At 38.5% G+C, this 25,431-nt stretch overlaps 1 protein-coding gene across 2 annotated transcripts in view; it reads left to right on the top strand.

Moving 5' to 3' along the window:
* Nucleotides 1-25,431, top strand: part of Sox102F — a 70,012-nt gene that overhangs the window by 5,593 nt on the left and 38,988 nt on the right. Inside the window, exons 1-2 of one of the 2 annotated variants that reach the window (XM_008193900.2) lie at nt 5,713-5,826; nt 5,890-5,933. In XM_008193900.2, coding sequence (XP_008192122.2) covers nt 5,728-5,826; nt 5,890-5,933 — 143 coding nt within the window. In that variant the 5' untranslated portion in view covers nt 5,713-5,727. Of the gene's footprint in view, nt 1-5,712; nt 5,827-5,889; nt 5,934-25,431 lie in introns of those variants that run through there. The other variant, XM_015979436.2, reaches the window with a different exon arrangement.

The following is a 25,431-nucleotide window of genomic DNA, read 5'->3' as shown; positions in this document are numbered from 1 at the left end:
CGAGATGAGCGTGTGTACGTATGACGTGTGCCCCAGACGGACCCAGCGGGTCGTGGGGTCACACCACTTGGTCAGCACCATCATCGGGAGGTGGTGGATGCGATGACCAAGGCCAAGGTCACCCGGAAGAGTGGACAGTGACGTCACAGAGGTCAGGTTGCCGATCAGGTGTATACCTAACGGTCGCTGCATCATGACAGGTAGGAGGCTGAACAATCACGCATCACACACGCCGACTCGATTCGGTCACGTCCACCTGTTTCGGTAATGATGTTGGTTTTTCGGGGATTCACACGGGATGCGGATAATGAGCAGGACGATTTGCTCGCCCGAAGCCCGGAATCCAGAGGCGGATGAAAGTGTGCGTGCGTGTGTGTGCGAGAGGAGTTATGTCGTGGAACTGTCATTTTGTTTGATTAGTTGTTGTGAGATGAAAGGAAATTAGAAATTTACATTTTGTTCGCTCTTTTTACGCTGCGATTGGAAATTACTTTCATTTTTCCTTTACATAACGATTTTTAGTCGCGTTTTATAGCCCAAGATTGGACTCAAATGCGAGCAAATCCAACAAAAACGCAATTGCACAGTAAAACGTAATTAAAAGCTTCCAGCTTCAGCTAAGCAAAACTGTAACAAAGTCCAAGTAAATGAGAATAGTTATTACGCAAAAACGTAATTCCAATTTAGTTTTATTTAAATTATTCAAACCCAAAACTAAAAACCGGCGGAAACACTTGTCAAGGCTTAAGTACTTCTACGTCGTTTAATTATTACTTTATTCTTTTCTTGGCCTAGCGTTGACGTGCGCCTGTCTTCATGGATCGCTATTTTAATGCATGAAATATTTTCCAGGGTTTAGAATTTTCTAAGTTATTTTCTTGCGTCTAGACTAGGTTTCGCAGTTTCAGTTTGCAGTTTTAGAAGTACAACAAGTAACAACAAATATTTGGAAGTTTTTTAGATGGGAGCTTAAATCTAGACGAGCTTTTGAAAAATATTTTACGCTTGAGCTTGTGCTAAGTTAGAGACTTAAAGTACTTAAAAATTTCTTTAGTGAGGTTTTATGTTCAGTAATCTTGCAGGCCTTCTAGGCTCTAGAATTGTCCGCTAGCAAAAAGTACTTGCGGTTTCGCAGTTTTAGATCAGAATTGAATGTTTTGCAAGATTTGGATTTGAATGCGATTAGAATCGCTTGATTTGATCCTTTTGTAAACCGGTCAGAAGTGGTAGAAAGTGCGAGTTGTGTTAGCGCAGGTGAATACTTGGTAATTAAGAGCACATTGTGCGTTTCACCGATCCTGTTGGCAAGTGCATATACCAGTTTACATTAATTCCCGAGGTAAACACACGGTACAACATACTCGGCGGCAAAAACCGCAAAAACGCACATCCGCTCGCATTCTGCAGCAGCAGCAGCAATCCTTGCAGCTCAACCGATCAAAAAACAATAGAACAGTCCTGAGAGGAAATCTGCGAAGCTAAGCAGCACCGGTATCATACATAATGTATTTAGTAACGTGGCTCTTTAGAGAAGAATTGCATCAGGTCAGACCGGAACAGTGAGATTATTGGATTGCCATCCAATCGGCGGATCGTGACGAGAATGTACCAGACTTACCTTGCCCTTAGCTTGCTGCCGGTGTGCACAGCTAATAAACGCTCCTCGCTATCGGATTTAGCCATCTGCACGTCGCACCGCGTCTGCCTCTAATCCATTACTCACTACTCAATTTTATCAATTTCCTAAATCTACCACGAATATCTTTATAATTCGCCCAAAACGAAAAACTCCAAACAATATGCAATGCAACTTCCTATAATTACACAGCTACGAGTACGCGGAGAGAATCCAATTTCTCTTTCGCCTCGGCGGAAAAAGAGCACCGAATCGCAAAAATTACATTCAAGTGAGAATATACTGCGTACCACACGCTCTTTAATCTCAGTAATGTATGTAATTCTTGGCGGAGCAACGCGCGTATTTTACACACTTATTGCGGTCTTCCGTGAAAGTAACAGAGCCGCTCTTTCAAAATAATCCCCAGATAAATTATTAGATTATTGCATGGACTAGTACCGGACACGCATACGAGACTTTCAACAAGTGCAACAATGGAAACACCGATGCTGGAATCGATAAATCACTCATAATTGTACACGAGACGCTCTAGCCAGCGTGTCCTAGAAATCGGGCCATTCGCAGGACAAGAATCAATAAATATGCATTTCTGGACCTACTTGTACCATGTTTTGATGAGAAAATTGTCGTCGTGACCACAAATTTTGTTTTTTTTTGCTTCACTATCACACCATTTGATCATCAGTTTTATGCTTGTTATCTAATTAATTAATTAAATGTGTGCTTTTAAGTTGAATCCAGATTCGAGTCATTGGCACCGAGGCCGCCAGAATCAATGAGCATATTAATTTTCGAAACAAAGCAGTTGAAAAAATCGCTGAATTATTATGTTGTATTATTAGCATCTTTCAAGCAATAGGAAACGTTTAAAGTTTTTCTCTACAGAGTTACCGCTATAGAGCTGCAGTAACGGCTTGATTATACGGATGGATTTTTCTTTTGTCGGGTTATAGGTTGTTTGTAGTTGCATACGCAATAAATATTAGTAAAATCAAAGACGAAATGCTTTCGCTCGTGAATCTTTTTGCCATCTGTCTTGGCCACAAAGTAAACTCTTTGAGTGAAAAATCGATTTTGGTGGCGAACAAAGTGCAACAGTGTGATGCAGCAAGTGCTTTATTCAAAATGCAGCGCTGTTATTGTCAGGTGGAGCAACTACAAAGCCAGTCATTGTTATCTTTTAATGAACATTTTTTTCCTGAATGTATTCGAGGGTTAGCAATGACCCTCCACAAACGACGCAGAAATGTTTGTTTTTCTCGTTTTTTGTATTCCTAACCTTTACTCTCATCGTTCAATAACGAGAATAACAAGTAATTAATATAAAGCGAGGGTTTCGACTTGATTAGTTTAGATAATTAATTATGCGCGCAACGGGACTTGATTAAATGTTGTTCTCGTATCGATAAAATTTTTTGTCCGCATTTTAACTGTTTTTCGGTTGATAATAACCCTAATTATGCATTGTTATTCAGCACCTGTACCAACAAACCTGACATTTCAGCAGCGATATTACGAAAAGCAGTGGTCCGCGAGCGGCGCCTTGGGGCACCCGCTGCCCACTGCCAATTTCGTCAGACTGCTGGATCGCCGAAGGCCCGAATCGATTCCTCTTTCTAATCACGAAAAAAATTCCGATCGATTTTCATTTAGCAAATGGCCTCATATATGTCCAAACGGCATCGGTATTAGATAATTTTAAATTTATGTGGACCGGTTCGAGTAAAAAAGCCATCAAACAAAGTTATCAAACAAAAACAACCTACTTGCCGGGAGAACTCAATAAAGTAGGGTCTTTTTAAAAGGCCAGTCTGACCCCTGCGTTCATTAATTATTGATGCGATTGTGTGCAATGAATAAGTAAGGTGCATTATAAAACCTGGAAAGCGAATCGACCACTCGGAGGCCTCCTGCAGCATGCAGGACACGGAACCCGGACGAAATCGAACCGGAATTGTTACAAGATCAGATTACGAGGGTTTGGCCAAATTTCGATGATTTAGGCGCACGTGAACGATAAATAACGCAGGGGATGGGGCGAATTATCCCGCCAAATTGAAAGAAATCCACGCTAAAAAACCTGGCACTTTTAGGCTGCGAACCGCTTTAGGGTTGTGCGTCCACGTGAGCGACGAGCATGAGGCAAATTGCTCGACCTCACGCATTCCTCACGATAATTCCATCGTGCATACGACTAAAATTACTTTTCCATTAAAACGAAATTTATATAAATTTAAGACGCTCATCAAGTGGGTTACGGCCTAACTAGGATGGTCAGAGCGATGATTAATGATGCAGGAAGCGACCTCCACACATAAACCGTTTAATTGTTTCTGTTGTCTTGACTCGAACTGGGCCACCTTACATCACACGAAATCTCCTCTTCAGTTGCCTCACTTTCATTTCTAACAATCCAAACAGCTACTTTTACCGGACACTCGGCACCTGAGGACATCTAAGACCACATGGTCGAGGGACGAAACAATAATTTAATCTCTCGGCTTTTAATGGATAGAAAGCGGAGTCGTTTTATGTATAGCAAAAATCGCCAACCGACAACAAATTTAATTATTCAGTGTTTAACGACGGCAGAAAAACACTAATTCCAACTCGTCATACATTTTAAATTTAGTTGCATGATGCTTTGCGCGGCGGATCTGAATTATTCAATTTTTGAAACGGTTCGAACGCAACTTTGCGCTATTTCAACTCAACTGCATCATTATCACATGCACAAAAATCAACATTTTTGACACACAGAAAGCTTGCTGATTTACTCAGCTTTCAAACATGGTTCCGATGCAGAAACAGTATCCAGGTTTTTCCATTCAAAAAATATAGATTGGATTGTCCACTGAGTAATTCTAAGTAGAATCGTTTTAAACTCATAGGGATTTTTCACGCACAAAATGCCTGTCTTGAAGGGCAAAAAGGCTTCCACGTTGAGTTTTACGTTCAGTTTTTACGAAGGTGAGAAAAAGATTATTTAATTATCTTTGTGGGTTGGTTAGGAGCTAAATATATCTAAATTTAGGATAAAACTTTACTGGTAGTCCTGAAAATTTGCAAGCCAACGATCTGTCTCTAAATTAATAATCCTGTCGATGTTTGGTGACTGGACCATAGATGGGTTGGTGTTAATCTACGATTTTGTATTTATTGTGCTGCTTATCTAAATCTTTCACATAAAATACACATATAAAATAAAAAATTCGCAAAGATATCAAACCATTATCACAATGTAAATCCACAACTCAAAAATTTCCAATTTTATCAACTTAATTGAAAAGAATAAATACTGAAGTATGTAGGTACGCTATTTGTAGATCGATTGACTACAAATCTACAGTCATCAAACAGTGAAATAAGTAAAATGTTATTTCTTGGAATATTTGCGGGATTATCAAAAAATAAACAAAAGCTTTAATGATTGTCCAAAAAGTACAAACAGTTGTTATCAATAAAGTGACACTTGAAAAATGTTTTTACATTAATATGTGCACGTCGGTAGAGTGAATTCGCGTCAGGAAAAGGTGTCATTGCCCCAATTCTCTCAGCTTCTTGGAGCTTCTGGTCGAGTCAGTGTCCTCTTGTTTTTATTTATGGAGTGATCGTCCGGCGCCACTTGGCACATTTAATTAGATCAGCGTAAAAATCCCTTTTATACCTCGCTTATCCCCGATAAATAAATCGCAATCAGAGGCGCTCCAAGGCCGGAATAAGGCGGGAATGTCTGTCAAAGAGTGCAGAGAGTTTTTTCTCGTGCACTTCCAGACACTGAGCAATGCAATCATACGATTCTAATCAAAGGCGATCCCTCGAGATCGCAGCTTTGTGGCTGAATCAGATGAGATGTGTTTCTTCCATTAGCGACTAATTCGCTATTATAAGGAAATGTGTTTGTTATTTGGCCGGGGCCCCCTTTCGCGATCCCATTTCCGCTCTCTGGATATTTAATTTCGATCCGTCGAACAATCAAGCGACGTTAAAAAACCGTGTCTACAGCGATTGGGGAAAAAATGAGGAAATGACAATTACGGGACGTATTATCGAAAGATAGGCACTCCCTGTAGGCACTTTCTGCAATAATGATTGTCAACAATTTTATCGAAAGATTTAGTTTTCTCTGTAATTCGGGCTGTGGGTACACAGAAGTAAGCCAAACAAACGCGAGTGATAACATTATGGTAGAGAAAAACCATCCCTGCTTCCACGCCGCGTTTCTCATCCCATCATTCTTTCTGTTGCAGAAGTGGGCGGTTTTGAAGAGGGAGTTCCCCGATGTCATGTCCCGGTAAGTCATAATCTAATAGCTTTAAAAGCGGCGAATTTCGAGGCCGTAAAAGTGACCATTACCGTTTCGGAATTTTATTTCTCGGGCTATATTCGAGAAACCGGCACAGGTAAGTGCTTTGATTGTTATTGCTCGATGCTTCTTCGATTCGACATTAGTCCCGTTTCAACGCGCTAATGAGAATGGACAGAGCTTTCGCCCATAAACATCCGCCTCTTCGGATGACCCACAACATCGCGGATCTCCAACAAAGTAAACAAAACGAACGAAAAAGTCCCATATTTATGTAATATTGTCATTTGTTATTAGAGACACTTCAGATAATTACTTTATCGCTGAAGTGACTTATGAAATGGAGGAAACGGTTTCTGATGCATTTGCGAACTGATAAAGTACTATTGTTATGTAACACTGCTATTGATACCAATTTTCGGCAAGGTTTATGACCCGTTGTTGTAACAGGAAATGAAATCGTCAAAAAGTAATTTGTCCAATTAAAAATTAGTTTCTCTTGTATTTTCATAACGTAGCATTATCTTATTATCCTTTTTAGAACAAGGTTCAGATTACATTGTCAATAATTTACTTATTCAAGGCGCAAATTACGATAATAATGCAATTTTTTCATAAGTAGATTAAAACTAAAACAGAATCTTTTCTGTTGGACTAATTAACAATTTTGTTAACTTTAAATAATCTTTTTGTAATAACTGTAGGTAGGTATGTTTATAGTTTTTGCAAAATGGTAAAACGTCGTGACAATTTCTATTTCTTAATACAGTTAGGTATTTTTTTATGAAGGTGTTGACAGGTGTGAACTAGAGCTTTTTAAATCAATCCTCCAAAAATATCTAAACAATATTTTTGATTCATGAAACAGCGTCTCTATCGAAAACCTTATAGATAAAAATAAAAGGAATAAATGGAGTGCCCACTTAATGACTAATATCAGAAATTGTGTTAACAAATAATAATGATTTTAACTTCGTCAGATGATCAACAATCGAATAAAAAATAGCTATACTTCTAAATAACGATGACCAATTACCAATTTGGCCATCATTTATTTTTTTCAAAACGCTACGAATTTGGTAGGAGATACGAAAAAGTGTAGAGAACAAATTTTTTTTTCAAAAAAGTTTTTCAAACTATATTGTACTGGGTGAGGCAACCTTATGGCGCATCCAAAAAAATCGCGACTTCTAATAAAATGAAAGTTTTGAAATTTTACACACCAGCCTGTACGTACATTGGATACAGACCATTTTCGATTTTTTTAAATTTTTTGTCAATAAATAAAGTGGTAACAGTTTTAACTAGAAAGTTTTTAGACTAAGTGAATCCTTACCTGCTAGCCCATCGAACTAGGGTGTCAATTATTATAACTTTTACATGGTTGATTAAATAACCTTTTTTATTCAGACGCAAACCAAACGCGTGATTTATTAGAAGTGCCTTTAATTCAAAATCCGATTGGAATTTTATTTCGCTAAATTCGTAAACAATTATCTGAAGTGAAAACGCGTAGTTTAGTATAAAATTCAGAATTTGACTTTTTGGTCAAAAATTACTTTTTTTAAATTCAATTATTATCTTTATCTCTATGTGTATTATAATTTAATTATTATCTTTATCTGTAAGTGAAAAATTATCAAAAAATTAGTGGAGATACCTTGTGATGATCGTCCAGTCAGCCGTGTAAAATGCATTTTTTTTAATTAACCAGGTTGTCTCATCTGGTATCTTCAACCGTTCTCCCAGCACTCAACCAAAAACGAAACGAATCCGTCGCATAAGGGCTTTAGGGGTCTAAAGTGTTAAAGATGGAGATATGATCCGAACTGTTTGTAGAATTTTATTTCTCTTCGTCTTTTTTTATTGTATCTTTAACCGTAAACGGCGCATTTTGAAAAATAGTGTACAGAGCGAAATTTTTTATTTTAAATATTTTTTTCTCGTTTTTTGGTTTTTCTCAGTTTAGAATCTGCTGCTCAATGTTCCAAGCAATCCAAAAATCCACTTTTTTCGAATTCCGGTCGAATTTTTTCGTGTCAAAGTGGATTTTTGTGCATGTAGTGTTGTAAATAGTTGCCAGTTGCATCTCCGGTTGTCACCGCCGTCACCTGCGCGTTTTTTCCGGCCTCTGCATCCGTCTCTTGACATTTCTTAAGTTATCGCCTTGTGATAGTGTGTCCCGCGTTATGCTCTGCGTTAATTAGGCCCGCGTCATGCTCATCAATTACTCGCTGACAGTCGGCAGCGCTCTTGTCGACCTTTCAAAAAGCAATTTGTTTCGTGTATGTTCGTCTCGAAAGTGCAAAAAGCGGGGGGCCTCTCCGGTAATCTTTATCAGTTAGCGTTGAGTTATCGTCTGTCAAATGAGCACCACCATCCCGAATTTCGAATTTCAATTTGAGTGCTTGGAGGAGCGCTCGCCGGGTCGATGCAGGAGTTATGCGCGGGATTGTTAGAACAAAACGATGTAAAACAAGCCGGAAGTGGTCCTCGGGGACCCATAGGGCGGCTGCGGCCGCTGCGAAATACGACTGTTCCGGGAACGGAACTCGCGGAGAAATGATGCACGCTGGGACGGCAATTTTTAAATAATTGACTCGAGTCCGGCGGAAAATGAATTACAGATCCGAGCCCTCGTAATGTACGCGATCTTAGGTTTATGGAAGATGCAGGAGGAGTCTGCCGGGATGCCTCCTGTCAAATTCCGGGACCTGCTTTGCAACGAGCCATGCATTATGGACGAGGAAAAGGCGAGGATAATAAACCACCGACGCGGATACAGATCGATTCTTAACCGACGATTATTGCCAAAAGCTGAAATATTGACACTGGTTTGATTCACTACGGACAGAGTTTTACTCACGAACTACTTACATAACTAATAGAAGCTCTTGGCAGACTCTCTGCACTGCGTCACTGCTTAGCGGCCTGCACTTAATAACTAAACATCATTCATTTTTCCAACATTTGACAACTTTTAAAAATAATAAGCCCGGAGCCAGCGACTTCACCTTCTTGTTGAAACTTTGATTAGGTTTCAGACAAACCGAGGAAAATTTGAAAATTATGATGTGTCGCAGCTCTGGCCACATCTGGCCCCCTTTTCAGAACATTTCAAAAACCAAAATTAAAAATTAGGTAGAGGAAAATCGGATTAGATGACACACTTAAACTTTCCTGATCTTAGCATTCGCTACAGAAGGGTATTTTTTCGGAAAAATCTTCATACAACTCGCCACTTTTACAAAAAATAAGATCGATACCGGTTCCAGTGCATTTTTTTCTGAGTACAATTTAGTTTTTGCCCGGTATTTTGAAATTTTTTATGTAGAAAATACGTTTAGTTCAAAGATGTTCTCTCTAATCAAACTTCTAAATTACCAATTACAACAAAATATTCAATCTCCAAAGCATTTTAAAATTAAATAAAGAGTAAAATTGAATTTTCAAGGGGATCAAAATCCCATGACTATTTCTTTGTTTCTTTCTTTGTTATACTTTGGGTAAAGCGGTATTATTGAGTTATAACTAAAAATTTTATTTCTCTAAAAAATTCGAAACAGTATAGAGATTCTAATATATTTAATGTCAAACAGTGCAATTTCTAAAAAACTTTTGCAAATAGGTTTGCAAAAAACACTTTTCTTACTTTTGATTTTATCAGATATCTCCACATGATGATTGTAACTTAACCACGTAATTAATAGAAAAAAATGTTTTTTTAAAAGACTAGAGACTTCTCATTTCCAGAAAAGTAAATAATCCTGGAGATTGTACGCCTCCTATTTTTTTAAATCAAAAAATTACTTATGGTACCATGGTAGTACCTTATCAGAAAAATTAATAGCAACAAACTACATTTGAAAAAAAATCAATAGAAATATAAAATAAATAATTGTTACGTTAGAATTTTGAGTATATATAAGCTGTTTCAAAGCTAGAAAAGTTAGTTGTTAAAAGTTATTCATGCACTTCAAAACATTAATAGCTAATGTAATTTAAAGTTTTAATGGGACATCTAATCATCAATGAGTATTTTACAGTTTTATCAACCGTATTTAAAAAAATAATTTTGTAAAATGCGACGTTGGCATTCTATAGTTTTGAAACTGTAAATACATATCTGTCTCCCAAACAAAATGTTTAAATTAATGTTGGTTACAAACAAATTTTTTGAATAAAACGCATTTTTTGATCGTTTTTTGACCAGACATAGCATTTTTTTGTAAATTGTGCTTCTGGTTATACCAGTTCGGACACCACAAGGAAGAAATGCCCTAACTTCAGAAAAAAATAAATATTATTATAAGTGCTTACAGAAATAATACTTTCTCACAGAGAGAGGTATAATAAGACGCTATTGCAGACAAGACGATTGTCAAAAAATACTTTCCGAAATAAGCAAAAAACAACTGTGGGTAGGTACTTCTGTACTTCGCTGTTAATAATTTGCAGTTTAAAACACTGCAGTTGTAGAAGAAACATTGTTTATATTACGTCCGCAAAGCTGTTTTTTGAGCTTTCGAATGTATTTTTCATCTTGACCTAAAGCTCTCGATAAAAAACCTTTGTTTTGTCCGTTTAATATAAAAATAACTACTTCCATCTTAGTATAATACTCAAAATTTTCATTTTAAAAAAGACATTTTTGCTAGATCTTCTTTTTTTTCTTGAGTAATAGAGCTCAACCACGTCAGTAGGTAGGTAGATAAGGAGCTATGATCTCGTCTGAATCATTATTAGACGGAGAGACTTCAGTTATTTCAGTTGCAAACGAAGTTTAAATCTACTTCTTCTGTGAGATTTAGCATTTTTGTAAAAACATGAAAGTCCAAAAATGTAACTTTAATTTGCATGATTAACAGACAGACAGCTTGTGCTTGAGTGAAATGAGTGCACCAAAGTTTATTTTCTTGACTTTGTGGTGTATAAACGTTCGAGTGGGTTTGATTTGAATGTCTGAATGACAGTGATGTGGTGAGCTTTCGTCCGGCAAGTGAGCTTTCGTGTATTGTTTTTTTCGCAGTTGTGTTAATGATCGGTGGGGTCAATTAGGGTTGTTTTGGTCGATTATCCGGCGGTCCGTCGGTCACGGTCCTTGCACCGTGAAGAGATGCGCTCAGTAATTAGAGCCGTGTGCCATGATGGGGCACCGCGGCCTCGAGATATGATGAGTTCGGAAAAAGGACGATCTTGTGCACACCAGGCGCTGCCCGTTGCCCTTTGATCTCGACATAAAGAGATATAACCATTAGGTTTTCATCATGCTATGCGGCCGGTAGTGTGGCGGCCGCTGGTCCGTTTGTGTGCTCTCAGGGATTAAGGAAATATAAGTGGTAGGAGTCTGCTCGTTCATTATGAATTAATGTCCGACCTTTCACATCAAACGCGAATGTTCATTTCTGCAATGGACTGCTTTCGTTCGCTCGCTGTTGTTGTTGTTTCTCTATCGCTTCAAAGAACGCATAAAGAAAATTTCGCCGGACGGGGATTGAGTCCTCAAACGGCCAACAAAGAGATAACGTTGCGTGTAAATGTAAAACAATCCGGTGGGCCGTAATAGAGATAGCCAACAGTTCGCTGATACACTCCGCAACACAACTACCGAATAAATACGGGAGATACAATCGTCTAGAAAGAACATGCTCGCAGATTGCATCGGCTCTACTTCATTAACACTAAACCGATTTTTGACCCAAAGCCAAGCCCGAACGACGATTTATTCCGCCAAACAGTTAACTTGTACGGTGTCAAACACCAACCAACCAGATTAATCAAAACCGCCATCCTGTGGACACTTTATCATAATACCCCCGAAATTCGATACCAGGTCCTCCAGATTAACGACCAGATTATATCGCACCGCCAAAATTCGAATTATTATTTATACCCCGCGTCTCCCCGGAGTTTTCCGGTGGAGATTGGTTCCGTTCCGGGCCGCATCTGCCGAATCAAACTTTAACAATTCCATTGTGGACTGGTTTTTCTCGCTCTCTCATTTGAATCGCTCTTAAAAATGCCTCGTCTACAGGCCTTGTAAGTTTTAAATTACAGCACAATTGCACGAGATTGGTGAATACATCTGCATAAGTTAGCGGCCCGATCGACGGCCGATATCATTGTCGCATGCCGTTTTTGCTCGTTATTTTTTCCGATGAACGGGTTTCGACTAATGAATATTTCTCCGGGACCGAGACAAATGGCCGCACTCGGCTTAAATAATCGCCGTCTGGGTGTCTGCAGGACACCGGAATGCCGCAGGAACAGAAATTTTCGAACCTAATCGATTTTTGTTCGAGCTAATCAACGCGCTCAGGACAAGTCTATTAGATCAAATTTCTGTTGCGTGACGAGTGGGAAAACGCCCACGTGTGAAATCATTTTTCAAATGCTGATTCAAATTTATGGAGATGGCGGGCTGGTTAATTTAAAGAAATGTATAATTTTGCATATTTTTACCGACCGGGCGGAGTGTGGATGCGTGAAAACTGTCACGGACTATTTCACATACATTCCATCACACTTGAAAAATTGATTTTAATTAAGGCGGTTTCACGATGAATAGACGCACAAACATTATCTGCTTGTAAACTAAAAGCGCTCGAAATGAACAGCGAATCGCATGTTCTCTATTCTAAAAATTGATTTATATTGAAACAGATTTTTGTTCTAAATTATTTCCTAGTAAACGACCTCTGGTCCAAATCAAAAGATTAAAAGTGGTCTTTTTGCATTCATTTTTGAGATTAGATAGATACCTTTGTCTCTTTTCTGGGGGAGAAAAAGTACAAAACAAGATAGATTGTTTGGTTTTCTTTATTAAAACACAGTTTCGGTGGTAAAGTTAAAGAAAACAACGATTATGTGAAAATCTTTAGTGATCTGTCGAAGTTTAACTAATTTAATTATCGAAAAGAAGCTGAAGTTTATTGATTAAGCGTAAGTAATTACAGAAGATTTGTACTTAATTTTTGTGCCATTTTTTCTGTGGTCTAAACTAAACTATTGAAAAAACCTGGTCGCAGACGCAAAGAATGTGCGATTTTTCATTTGCAAACGCCTTGTAATGTTCCCTCTTTTTGTAAACTCGCATTAAGCGTCGGCAATAAAGATGTCCATATCGCAATCTCCCCGTCGACGACTGAAAATAAACCAATTTTAAGTGCGCGACCGCAAAATACCTCATATAAAACCGAAACAACCACCACTGTTTATTAAAAGCCGTGTATATGAATTATGTTTCCCGCATTGTGAACGCGTTGTATTTTTATCCGGCGAGAGAGGAGCTTTTAACAGCTCGCGCCGGATTCATATTTAGTATTTATGGGCCTTGTAGCCACTTAGTGCGGTTCCGAACAGCTGAAAGTGTCGAAGGATCCTGAAAATTAGACGCAGCCGGGAAATCCGTTGTCTGAAAATCCGACACTAAACCTTTCAGTCGCCGTGTTTCGAACTAAATCGACTGAAATAATTAACGCTTTCGCCGAGGAGCATCAACCAATTATAAGCGACGAAAGCTGAAATGGATACACCGAGAAATTTTTCAGGGGCATTGTCTAACAACCGATGGGAAAATACTAATCGAAGTAACGGTGTTTCGGAAAAAAAATATAAATTATTATGTTCGAGGCGATTGCATTAACACCGGATTTACATAATTGGATGGCCGGTTAAAGCAAGGATTAGTTAAACGAAAGTTGGGTATTAATAATAACTAACTGTAAACTCATCAGTCATGAGAGGGTTCCTAAAATAATTGTTGTTTAAACAGGAAAAAGGGTTTAAATGCCCCCTTTTTGCAGATTTATGTGTTATTTTCGTTGGAAAGAATAAAAAATCTTTCACTATATTTAGAAAATCTATTTTTATCTTATCGCAGTTGTTTAAGTTGTAAGTGTTAACAAATAAAATTGAATAAACATTCTGCGATCGTGTCGCAATTTCGAGCCGTCCATGAATGATATTTCAAATAAAAAAGTCCAAACGTAAAACTGAAAGTTCATTCATATGGCAATCCTGAATCAGTGCCAGCAACTGCACAAAACGAGCAAGAACCCGCGACAATGATGAGGGGATTACCAAAGTATGCGTCGAAAATATCTCGAAAATTCCTCAAGCGGATTGTTAGCGTCGTAATTAAAATTCGAGCGATTATTTTCGTGTAGGTTTATTTAATATTTGAAGCGAGCGCCTGTGTCCTTTGAGTCGAACTAAAAATTCATGTTTCCGACCGACAAGTTAATGAAGTTAGGACATTTTACATAAAAAAGGAAAAAGTCTTTTATGAAGCCTTTGGTTCTGGCCGAAAGCAAAAGTGTTACATTAACGGGGAACCGGAGGATGATTATAAAAACATTAAAATCCATGCCGGCCCGACGAACTCATTGCTATGCAAGACCGACATCCTCGTACAGCACAAAAGGAAACTCACAAAGGGATGCTTTAACGACATACGGAGGGACACACGGGAGCGACAAAAATTGATTCGAGAGAATTTTGACGAGGCAGCTCGGCACTAAACACATCTGATAACTAATGATAAGACCCGAGGCGTGATAAGCAGCCCCCTCTAGAAATTGTTGCTAAAACTGAGACTGCTTTGCAGTTTTCAGAATATTACCTATTACGGAATTAAAATTCCGATAACTTAAGAATTGGATTTTTCCAGGCATTTTTGCGGTCAAATTATGTTGGGAACGTTTAATCTAAGGCTGTAATAAAATAGCTAAATTGGTGAAACCTTTTAAAAATTTTGTAACATTTAATTTGGTCTTTGTGTTATCTGGAACTCCCGTTATAGTTTACGTCCGAATAAAGCAAACCGCGAAACATTCTTTCAAAAGAATTACAATAAATTTTCAGTCCCAGCCGTCCCAAGCTTGTTAATCGTCCTAATCTAATTAGAAATTCAAATGAGGCCGGTTTACAACAACACAAATAGCTAATTAGCTTATCAGTGAAAAAAGTGTCGCGTTCCGGTGGGGTTGTTTTTCGGGGTGTGTGTGTGTTATAAATAATCTGGCTGAATCAAATGCAGCCGAACTTTTTCCATCATTGTGAGTTGGCAAATTCGAAAAGGGCGCTTTGTGAGCTAAATCTATCCGTCAGAAAACAGCGGTATTATGTGACCTGTAGTGTATTTTCGCTCGGGCCTTTATTCCTTTATCTCGCCTTTCAGTCGAGCTTTCAGAAACTTTTGCATTTGTTCGGGACGTTCATTAACGCGGCATCAATGCAGCGGAAAACGGAAAACTGTAGCGCCTTTTTCCTATAATTAAAATATTGTCAGAGGGAATAATTCAGGAGGTCAGCGATTGTCGCAGCGTCTCCTGGGACGGGGCGACATTGTGGTGCGATGAATAATTCAGCGATTATTTATGTAAAAAGGGCATTGATACAGCAGGAATTACGACGATCACCGTGAATGAGGGAAGCGAGATAGGGCTGTCTGTCAGGATGATTTATGCGAAACCCATTTCAGAACCGATACTCGTTTACCGCGCGCTTATAAAAGGACCCGGAACTGATAGCCGACGCCGGATTAAAGACGACGAGCCGGAAACACACAATTCCTGCAACTTTTCGACGTTTGCGAGCAAAAATTAGCCCCCAAGAGCTTAGCGGCGTAATGGCCCTGCCCGGAGCACTAAAGTATAGATTGGCTAACTTTGTAATGTCTTATCTCATTCAGACAGATCGTAAAACTCGCTTAATGGATGATATTTTCCACGGTATGGACCAACAACTTTGTAACACGTAAACCGCTCCAAATCTCCTTATTTTAGACAGAGTCCGATGGGAGCGGACGGCTCAGGAAGTGCTAATGTTGCCTAAGACACCTACTAATAAAAGTATGCTTAAGGTGCCGTTATTTTTTTTATACAACCGTGATGTTTTAAGACTACTAAAACAGACACATTAACTTTTTTAATGAGCTAATCTAATTTAGTTTATGTTTATAGAGCGGCCACGAATTCATATTTAATAACGCCGACAGAAATAGGCGAGATCAGATGCAACACTCCAAATTTAATTGAACAGATTTATAAGTCACCAACATTTCGCTACAAGTTTCAAATTTTTAAAAATAAAATTATTAAAATGACACATGGTCGCCACTTAAAAAATAATAAATATATCGAGAATTCGGTTTTATTTATGGCTTTTATTTATTTTATGTTTTAACAAAATTATCCGAACTGACCTCTGAAAAAAATTATTAATATTATACCTACTATACCTGATTTTTGTAGAATTTGTTGAAAAAATTATTGATAATAGATTCCGGATCTTAGGTTTTTTGACTAGTATATTTTCAGTTATGATACTTAGAGAAAATAAATTACAATTTTAATAATAATAATAATAATAATTGCTTTTTATTGTGGCAAATAGGCCGAGGTCCAGGTTACATCCACCTGGACCTCGGACATCCTCTGCTCCATCACTTAACCCTAAGAAGCTTTTTGAGCTTTCTTGTTTTTTTTGAGGTACTAGGTACGTAATATTGTTTATTTCTTCTAGTTGGTGATGTAATTTTTTTGTTTGTTAATTTCTTTTTTATTTAACGTTAGTACTATTTAAATTTATTATTTCTTTCAATAATAAATCGATTCTTGTTAAAAATTAAACTAAATCGAACCAAATAAGCAAAAATTTGCAAATTTAAGAATTTATTCTTCTGATTTGTATTTACGTGTGTGTACCCAAATTTTTTAAATCGTGGAACCAACTTGTAGCAAGTTAAGCCTGTTAAAAGCCTCTTGTTAATCTTTTATGTATTGTTTTAATAGTAAGAATAAAGAGAAGAAATAGTTTTTTGGCGTATTTTTATTTTGAACTCAAAGACCAAAAATGGAGAATATCCGAAAAAATTGTCTTCACTGGTTGTTTGTGCGCCCACTAAAAATAAAAAAGTCGGCGCTTATGACTTGAAATGCATTTTTCATGAAATAATTGACAGTGACTTAAAAAACTGAAAAGTGCTCTGAAAAAAATTATCTAATGATCTAAGACAACTGGAGACGAGACAATGCATGAAATCCTGAGAGAAGAAAATTTGGAAAGAGCTCCAGGAATGCATTACTGGAAAAAGCTTCTTTAGTAATCATAATACATGTTTATTAGACCCTCCCAATTTTTTTGGTGGGAACGGGGAGTGCAGATTCTGTTGGAGTTTGGCATTCCTTTGGTCATTAAAGCGCATTTTGTGGAATTCTTTTGGGAATTAAAGCGTCCGAAAAACATTTGGGGAGACTGGTCGAGTGATGTTGTTTATATAGCATTAGATAAAATCGTCAATTCCTGCGGTTTTCTCGTCGACTCCATCTGGTCGGATAATAACCCACATTGTGCGATTTCCTTTGCAGCTTTCCGGTATAGTCTGTTTTAATTAAATAGTGCTCGGAATGTGTTTCTCGCGGAATAAAATAAAACCACGTCCCTGTTAATGAGATAAAATCCCCATTAATTTCTGCATTTAGTCTTGCGGACGACACAATGAATATATAGCATCCTCGAGCGTGATTGTAGCTCCTGTGCAGCATCCCTAATTGGATGAAGAAATAATTATTCTCGTTCTCGTTTAGACGAGTGAATAATCATCCCGACGGCGGCGGTCGAATTCGGCAGGAAAACAAACATTCCGAGAGGAAATTAAGTAGCAGCGATGCTCGACTCTACCGAATAATAAACAACTGTCGAGTGGATTTAAATTTGTTGACGGTGTGAGTTATGACAACGTGTCAGTCAATCATTCGTGCATTTGCGCGATTTTTCAGTTTCGCTTTCGAGATGTTTCAGTTTCAGGATCGGTGGCTTGTGACCGGACTTGTTCTAGAACTGTCGATTGTAATCACAACTACCTGTTTGGTGTAGAAAGCTAACGATTAGTTAACTAACAGTCCGGAATATTTTCACATAATTAAAAATATCATTAAGCCTCAAAGTCCTTTAATAAATATCAAAACTCGTTATTATGCTAATTTATCATTTCGAACAACTTTATTAATACAAAGTGACTTTTGTCATAAACATTCCGCGTTTTTTCCAAAAAATCACAGCTGGATTTTTTTTAATTAGGCTGGATCTCTTCGGTCAGCACCCTGCATCTGTGCGTGGAATTTCTAATTAGAAACCATGAATATGTGCAAGCAATTAGCACAATTACATAACCGCACGAGCGAATTACATGATGTATACAAGGAGCGATCTGAAATAAAATTGGATGTGGTTTCGAGTGACATTTTTCCGGCCCACGCATTGTCATTGAGGCGATAATAAATCGCCTATATGTTTCTATTAACGTCGAAATTTCGCACGAGGGGGTGAACTTTTAAAGCCGCAGCCGATGTCATTCGGAAGACGGATCACCGGAGTTTTATTGTCTCCGATTCAATGGAGACGTGCCTCCAATCTATCATACTAATAACGCCTAATTTCGCCGGGATTAATAGTCCGGATCGGACAATAATGAATTTTCTTTACAAAATCGATTTAATGATTGGTAGCTAGTCACTTGGTGGTTCCACAATGGCTTTACGCAAGTCGCTTCAAAAGCTCTGCCACCACTTAAAACCCAGGAGAGAGCCTCTTCAAGCCGCGCTCGCCTCTCCAACCAAAATAATGCAGGCTGCAGTCCTGTTGGAGTGTCTTCCTAATCACGAAAAAACACAATAACCGCCCTTGCCGACTCTAATTAAAATTTCACAATCGGATTTTCTTTTCTCGTATGGTAAAAGGATCGCGCCGCATTCCATTGCAGGAAATGTACTCTGATGGTAATTAATTGAAACGAGTACATTATTATGCAATCTCATTTATTGCATTAAGCAAATGGGCTCCGACTAATATTTCCATTAAAACCAATGGAAATTATTGACAGGTGAAATAAATAAAACACAATGCCAACAACCAGTTCTGGACGACTGTTCAGGCGAGCATCAGCGCACTGAAACATTTTTTCAGAACTTGTTTTGATTGAAAATAGGAAGCAATTTCTTAATTAAAAGAACTTCTATCATCCATTAAGGTAGGGATTGCAGAAAGTGTTTCTTTATTTTACTATTAAAGTACCAAAAAACGGTGTTTTCAAAAACTGAAAAAAATTGTCCAAATGGTTGATGATCACAGATAAAATTTTATACTCCTTTAATCGCTGGATTATAATTAAGCATGTCGAAAAATGTTGACAAATAGCTGAAACCAACCGGTCTTCTGGGGTACTTGAACCGTGTGGCAGCTGCCTCGTAAAATCGTGTCAACTTTATACTAATTACTTAATTTTTAATTAATTTTTTTCGATTCAAGTTATAAACAACAGCTTCGTCTCATCTTTATCCGTTAATTGTTCGCGAGCATAAATTTCCATAAATAAGCAATAAATATTAAAATTTGTGAATAATTTAAACACCTGCTACCGCTAACAAGTCTTTTTACAATTTTTCAAAATGGAAAAAAAATGTTGGCAGTTGTAAGACTTAAAGTCCAATTAAGCCCGAACCTCATAAACCAGATAATGCTTGCTGGAGTCTCGACTCGAGAACTAATTTTCTTTTATTCGTGCGAGATCATAACGCCAAAGATGCTGAGTTTCCGCGTAATCCTCGGGATTAAATCGGAATAAAGGCCGGACACTGATATTAGACCAGGGGCGTGCTGCCTGCGGCTTTTTATTCAATTTTTAACCGTCTATCGGAAGACGGATCAAGGTTTCGCCGCGGCTTTTTGGCGAGCATTTCCATATGTGCGGCGTGTTATTGTTCCAAATTTGTAAGGCTTTCCGTTAGGATTAAGTAATCGATAATGCGCCGCCTCTGCATCGAATATGGCGCGAGGAGTTCAATAAAGCCCCCGGAAGGTGTCGAAGCGAACAAAGATGCGGATTACTGATATTACGTTCGTGTGTAATTGTGGTCCTTCAATGGAGCTTCGAGAGGGATAAGCGAGTACACAGTGTGTAATCCTGCTTGGCTTTGTCGCCTCAAACTCCATTACAAGACACCTACTGATCCCGCAAGCACACATTGGAATATCGGGGATTAAGGGAGATTTGTTTAGGGAGAGCGAAATTATTAACGAAAATATGTGCTCGACACGGCGGGGCCAAAACAACTCCAGCGATCGAAATTTGCTTATTTTTTGGGAGCGTAATTGGGAACGAATCCCCATTTCTTTATTTGAGTCGATCTCGGTCCTTTCTCTTAATGAGTTGTCTTATTTGTCTCCCGCTGCCATTATTCTTAATTAAGGCAGGCGTTTCAGCTTGTCCTCGTGATAAATTTCAAATTTGATTAAAAGTCACGCTCGTATCCTCTTTGTAAATCAAAATCTTGTAAACCGTATTCGTGAGGGCTGTCGGTCGATTAGTCGTCGTCGAATTCCCGCGCGTTATTTTTACCCGTCCCGAAAATATGCATCATGCAAACAAAACAATGAAAATAGGACACGGGAGACATCAATCCTGTTGCTAAATCCGGGAATAGTTGTGCCAGTCGTCCCATTCATAACTTCCTGTCTCAATGGCACCCACGCATTTTTTCCTCCCGATGTCCACTTGACATTTTTCACTGCCAAGAAAACTCTAATACCGACTTTTTATTCTTCGCCATGCCCTCGCGCTAAGAAGCTTTTTGTTGCGCGTAATTGAAACAGCTACGACTATGATGGGCCAGTGTTCGTGACGCCAGTTGTTGCACACAAGGCCAGGCTTTTTAATCTCCCCATTCAAATTATAAAAGCCATTATGTCGAGTCTAGGCTTTGTGGAGCGCCTCAAGACGGGCACACACCGACGAGGGAATTTGGTCAAATCGGGTGAAAGCTCGCTTAATTTCCTGTTTATCGCCGGTTAATTGCCGGTTCGAAGATGATTGCCTGTGCTTGGTTTCTTCAAAGGAAAAAAGACGAAAACTGGTAATGCACGACTCGCTGTACTGTAATTCAAGACATTCTGTATAATTTGTCTCTTATCGTGTAATTGTTTGAATAATTCATACTAATGGCTCAAACTAGCAGATTTATCGCCGTGCACACAACAAATGCTTCGTTATTTAATAAACCGTAAACACACAAATCATGCCGCAGGAATTTCGACGGGAAAAAATACCAAATAAGAAAGTGTTGGAAGGATAATAGGAATTCGTCCTCTACGAACGACCACATTCACGCAGCTTCCTGAACTGTTACTTTATTTAAACTTATAAAAAAAATACAAGACAGCTCAAGATTTTTTTGCCAATTTTTACCAAAATTATTTGGTAAAAAACCGTTAGTACCTACTTTTTATACGTGCATTTTAATAAAAAACAACTATGTATCAGCATCAGCGTTTTTTTGGTACAGGGCCCGCTAAATGAATGAAAATTTTATTGAAGAAGTTCTTCTGCTGTATAAAAATGCCTGATTTCTGCAGCCATAAAGCATTCCAAGAACTGATCTTTGAGATCCTAGAACATCCCCCTTATAGTCCAAATGTAGCTTTCTCTGATTTTAACGTGTTCACCTAATTTAAAGCCACCGTAAAACGTTATTTCTGCAGTGGCGTATTATTATAGCAGAAGCCTAATCAAAAGCCTGGGCTTCGACTGCAAAAGAAAAAAAGAGGCCAAAACGTTAATTTTTCAAAGAAATAATAAAATCGTGTATTGGTCGGAGCAAAATAAATTCACGGTCATTATTTTATTTGGAGATTAATGAAGAACTCGGATTTTTGAGGTTCTTTTATGGCCACGGGTGAAATAAAAAAAAGTCGATTTAAATTTACAAGGAAGATCTTGATCATACAACTTTCATCTAATAAACACATGGACTTACGAAAAAAATTGAAGCTGAAAAATATTTGCTAACAAGAAAGCCAGAAAAAACCTCCTCTCTTCTGCAGCTCAGTTATAAGTAAAATTGGACTTTTGATATTTTGTTGACGTTATTTATAGATAATCTAAGACGTATTTCAGGCAAATATTTTTGATATTTTTGACAAAGAATGTCTCAGAAAAGTATGACATCATTAATAATATATTTTTTTAATAGCATGCTGTTATTTTTTAGTGCTCATTATGTCTTATATGTCCCCAAAGTTTTTTTTTTGGTTCAGTGATTACTGCTAAAAAAATAAGAACCAAAAAAATCGTTTTTCCACTAGGTACTAGCTACGAAGTTGACAAAATTTTTGCATCTCCTTGCCAGCTGAGAAGTTAAATTTCTCTATCAGTGGTTAATAATTTTTTCTATTGTTAACCTAAGTTAATAATGAATAAATTTTTTGAGAGTCTAAGGATAGTTGTTTAACAAAAACATCAATTATTGTTGTTTTTATTCATCTCTCGTTTTTTCTATTTTTTAATTGTGTATTACTTGTTTCAAAAATATAAAAGCGCCAACTTTGTATTTTATCAATTTTTTTTTAATAAGATTGATAAAATTGTAAAATTGCAAAAAACGCAGCGAATGATGTCTCAAACACTAAAATTTCAAAGAGTTTTGTTGAGATATAGAGGGTAAGTCTACCAAATGTATATTTTTACGACATTTCTAAAGTTTTTTATTAATACTCTATTTTTCTCTTTGCGTATAAAATTTTTTTCAAATTTTTTCTACAATTGCTTATAATTAAAATTGATTAATGAATTAATTAATTTACTAGTAAGTGTTTCTGCAAAAAATTGTTAGACCTTGTGTTATCTGAGAACAAGGAATGTTTAGGTAAATGTTTTGCCATCAAAATTTCGTAAAAAAATTGCTAGCCCCAAAAAATTATTCTACTATTATAGAAAAGAATCAACAAGCGGGGAAATTTTTTTTATATGACATTGAGCACCAAAATGGGTTAATATGCGACTGCATTGCCGCCCATCCAAAAAATGCACTTTACTGCTTTAGAAAATTCGTCAACTGCTGAACTAAGTGTGTTGAAAAGCTGTATAGAAGTGTGGATAAATTTTGACTCGCCCTTGTACTAACATCACATGTCGAAGCTTTGAATATTAATTTTTCTTCGAAGGCAGGGTTTATTACTTTTGTATTTTTGTTTTGAGTGGGTAAGTTTTCTCCACTTTTTGTCCTTTAGAAGTTGATTAAATGCTCGCAGTATGTGTGGTGGGCCCTGGCTTGCTCTTTTGGTGTTTGCGTTTGTTTGTGTAATGGCCCCACCGGCGTCTTTGTCATTTCCCCCGGTGTCATTCTTCTGGGGCCACCTGAGTTCATTTTATGCATCCATCTCCTTATTTTATTCGACTTTTATGTCATTTTCGTCGACTGGTTGCTCTCCGGCATCGCCGAGTTATGTCGACAATAAAGAAACAAGAAGAAGTTTTACAGTATTTGTCCGCTCCGTATATAAAATGTATGGAATAATTTATTCTCGTTGGTCGTAGCGTCGGATATTCGCGCAGAAGAGTCGACTCCAGCGTCGGTCGGGACGTGGGGGGCCGGGGGTCGCCCGGGCCGCGTATGAATAGCCCCGTGCAGGAGGCTAAATCGGTCGCGCGATGTTCATTCATAATCGAGATGCACCCGGAAGGGACACCTTGCCAAAGTTCATTCACAGAATCGGAAAGTGCGGCCGAATTCTTTGGATATTCTTGGAGGCGAGGCCCGAAAACATCCGGCCGTAAATCACGCACCTGGAGGAATTATCCGGGAGCGGTGATAACGCGATAAAAGCTATCGGGAGTCAAGTGATGGACGCTTTGTAACTGCCGGAAATTATAGACTACGAAAGCAAGAGTTGCGTGCCTTCGCGTCGTTTCGATGCGGCTTAAGACGTTTCGGGAATTCACCTCTGACACGAACGCAGACAGATCGCAGATTTGTCGACTGCTTGCGAGCATTCCGCCCTGATTGATGGACGCTCTGGCACGGCGGCTAACTGCCCAATTGCCCATTAACGAGCACTCAGCCACCACAAATTTTGACTATGTATTTTATCCTATCTGAATTCTATCATAGTTTTTTATTCCAATTCCAATTATTTCGTCTCGAGTTACTTCTTTTAGATTACAAACTTATGCAATTGGCACAGTCGGTAGGGTTTCAGAAAGTCATTTATTTTGTTTCCTTGTCTTTTTATTGAATAGAGAAATACAAGATCTTAATCGAACAAGAAGCATTATGGTTGAAGGTTTCAAAGATAAAATTAAGTATGTAAGTTCCTGGGCTTTTCAAAGACAAGAAGTTTGATCCGGTTTTAAAGTTGTTTCAAACCTGTCTGCAGCCTGAGTCGATGTTTTAAGTTAGGATTTGAGTGGGGTTGAGGTTTAGTGTGGGCAGAGGCAAGAATTTTGGTTTTTTGAGCAAAACGGTTGCAAATCCGTGTTGTCGGTGTTTTCATTGTTGTGCTTATTTTGAGCCACACGTGGGGATTTCCATTGTCAGTGTTGGCAGTGCGCCTGCAGGAAGTGGTTTATTTCTGGCGCACTCTTCGTTATCATCCCGTGTATATGCCGCTGAATATCTTCTTCACATGTGTTGCATAATCGAGTTGACTTGGCGAATCACAATGTCAATGGCTAATGCCTATGGTCGTTAATCACGCGTCGTGACACCTCGAGATAGCGGCGCCCATCTGCCGATAATCACTTCCATGTTATCAGCGGAAAAAGTGCAAGGTCCCGTGCGCTAACGAGCCCCAGCCTGGAATTGATCCGGGAGGAAAAAGTGAGCGTCGTCATAAATGAAATATTGCCGATGTCGAATTGAAATCTGCTCATCATATCGATCCGAGATGGGTTTATGAAAGCGCATAAATTTCGTTTGAATAATTGGTCCGAATCGCGTTACGACGGGATTTAGAGGGGCCATGACGGGATCGTAAAACAGTTAGGAGACATCAAAGGGAACGTACAACATCGGTTTACAAATAATTAACTAAGGATTTATCGACGCGGGACGGACGCCGGCTACAGGTGGGCCAAATGAGCATGGGTTCTGGGAGCTTTCCCCCACAAAAGACGCCTCAATCAATTATTTTCGAATTTTGGCCCTTCCGTGGAGGTGCGTCTTGGTGTAAAAAATCGCGGCAATCATCGGTGCCCATCCCGCGCTCAGTGATCGAGTTAAGGCCGGTCCGTCGTTAAACTTCACCTCAAGAAGCAATTCGTTGCCGGTAATCCGTGAACACGTTTTAGTCGTGACGCAACCCTTCATGTGAATTTCATGAGATTTAATGCACCGCCATATAATTGGGTTACCGTTCCGTGCTCATCCGTCCTCGTCTCCGAGGAGCCAACAAGTTAGTAAGCCATTTCCCGGGTCCCATCTTCGGCGCGTCATTTGTTCCCACTCAAACGGCTTCAAACAGAACCTCATTATAAGTTGCCTGATGTTCATAAAATATACACGAGGCGGACGAGAAGCAAGGAATTATTCCGGGTTTGTTACACCGTAGGGCTCACTAGGATAATGCGGTTAACCGGCAACCCTTTGCGCACGATGACGACGCCATTACACGGGGAGTTATTGTTTTTTACCAAAGATTAGCGACGCTG

This window comes from Tribolium castaneum, chromosome 9, assembly GCF_031307605.1.
Source record: "Tribolium castaneum strain GA2 chromosome 9, icTriCast1.1, whole genome shotgun sequence".
Lineage (NCBI taxonomy): Eukaryota > Metazoa > Arthropoda > Insecta > Coleoptera > Tenebrionidae > Tribolium > Tribolium castaneum.
This window is presented reverse-complemented; position numbering and strand designations above follow the sequence as displayed.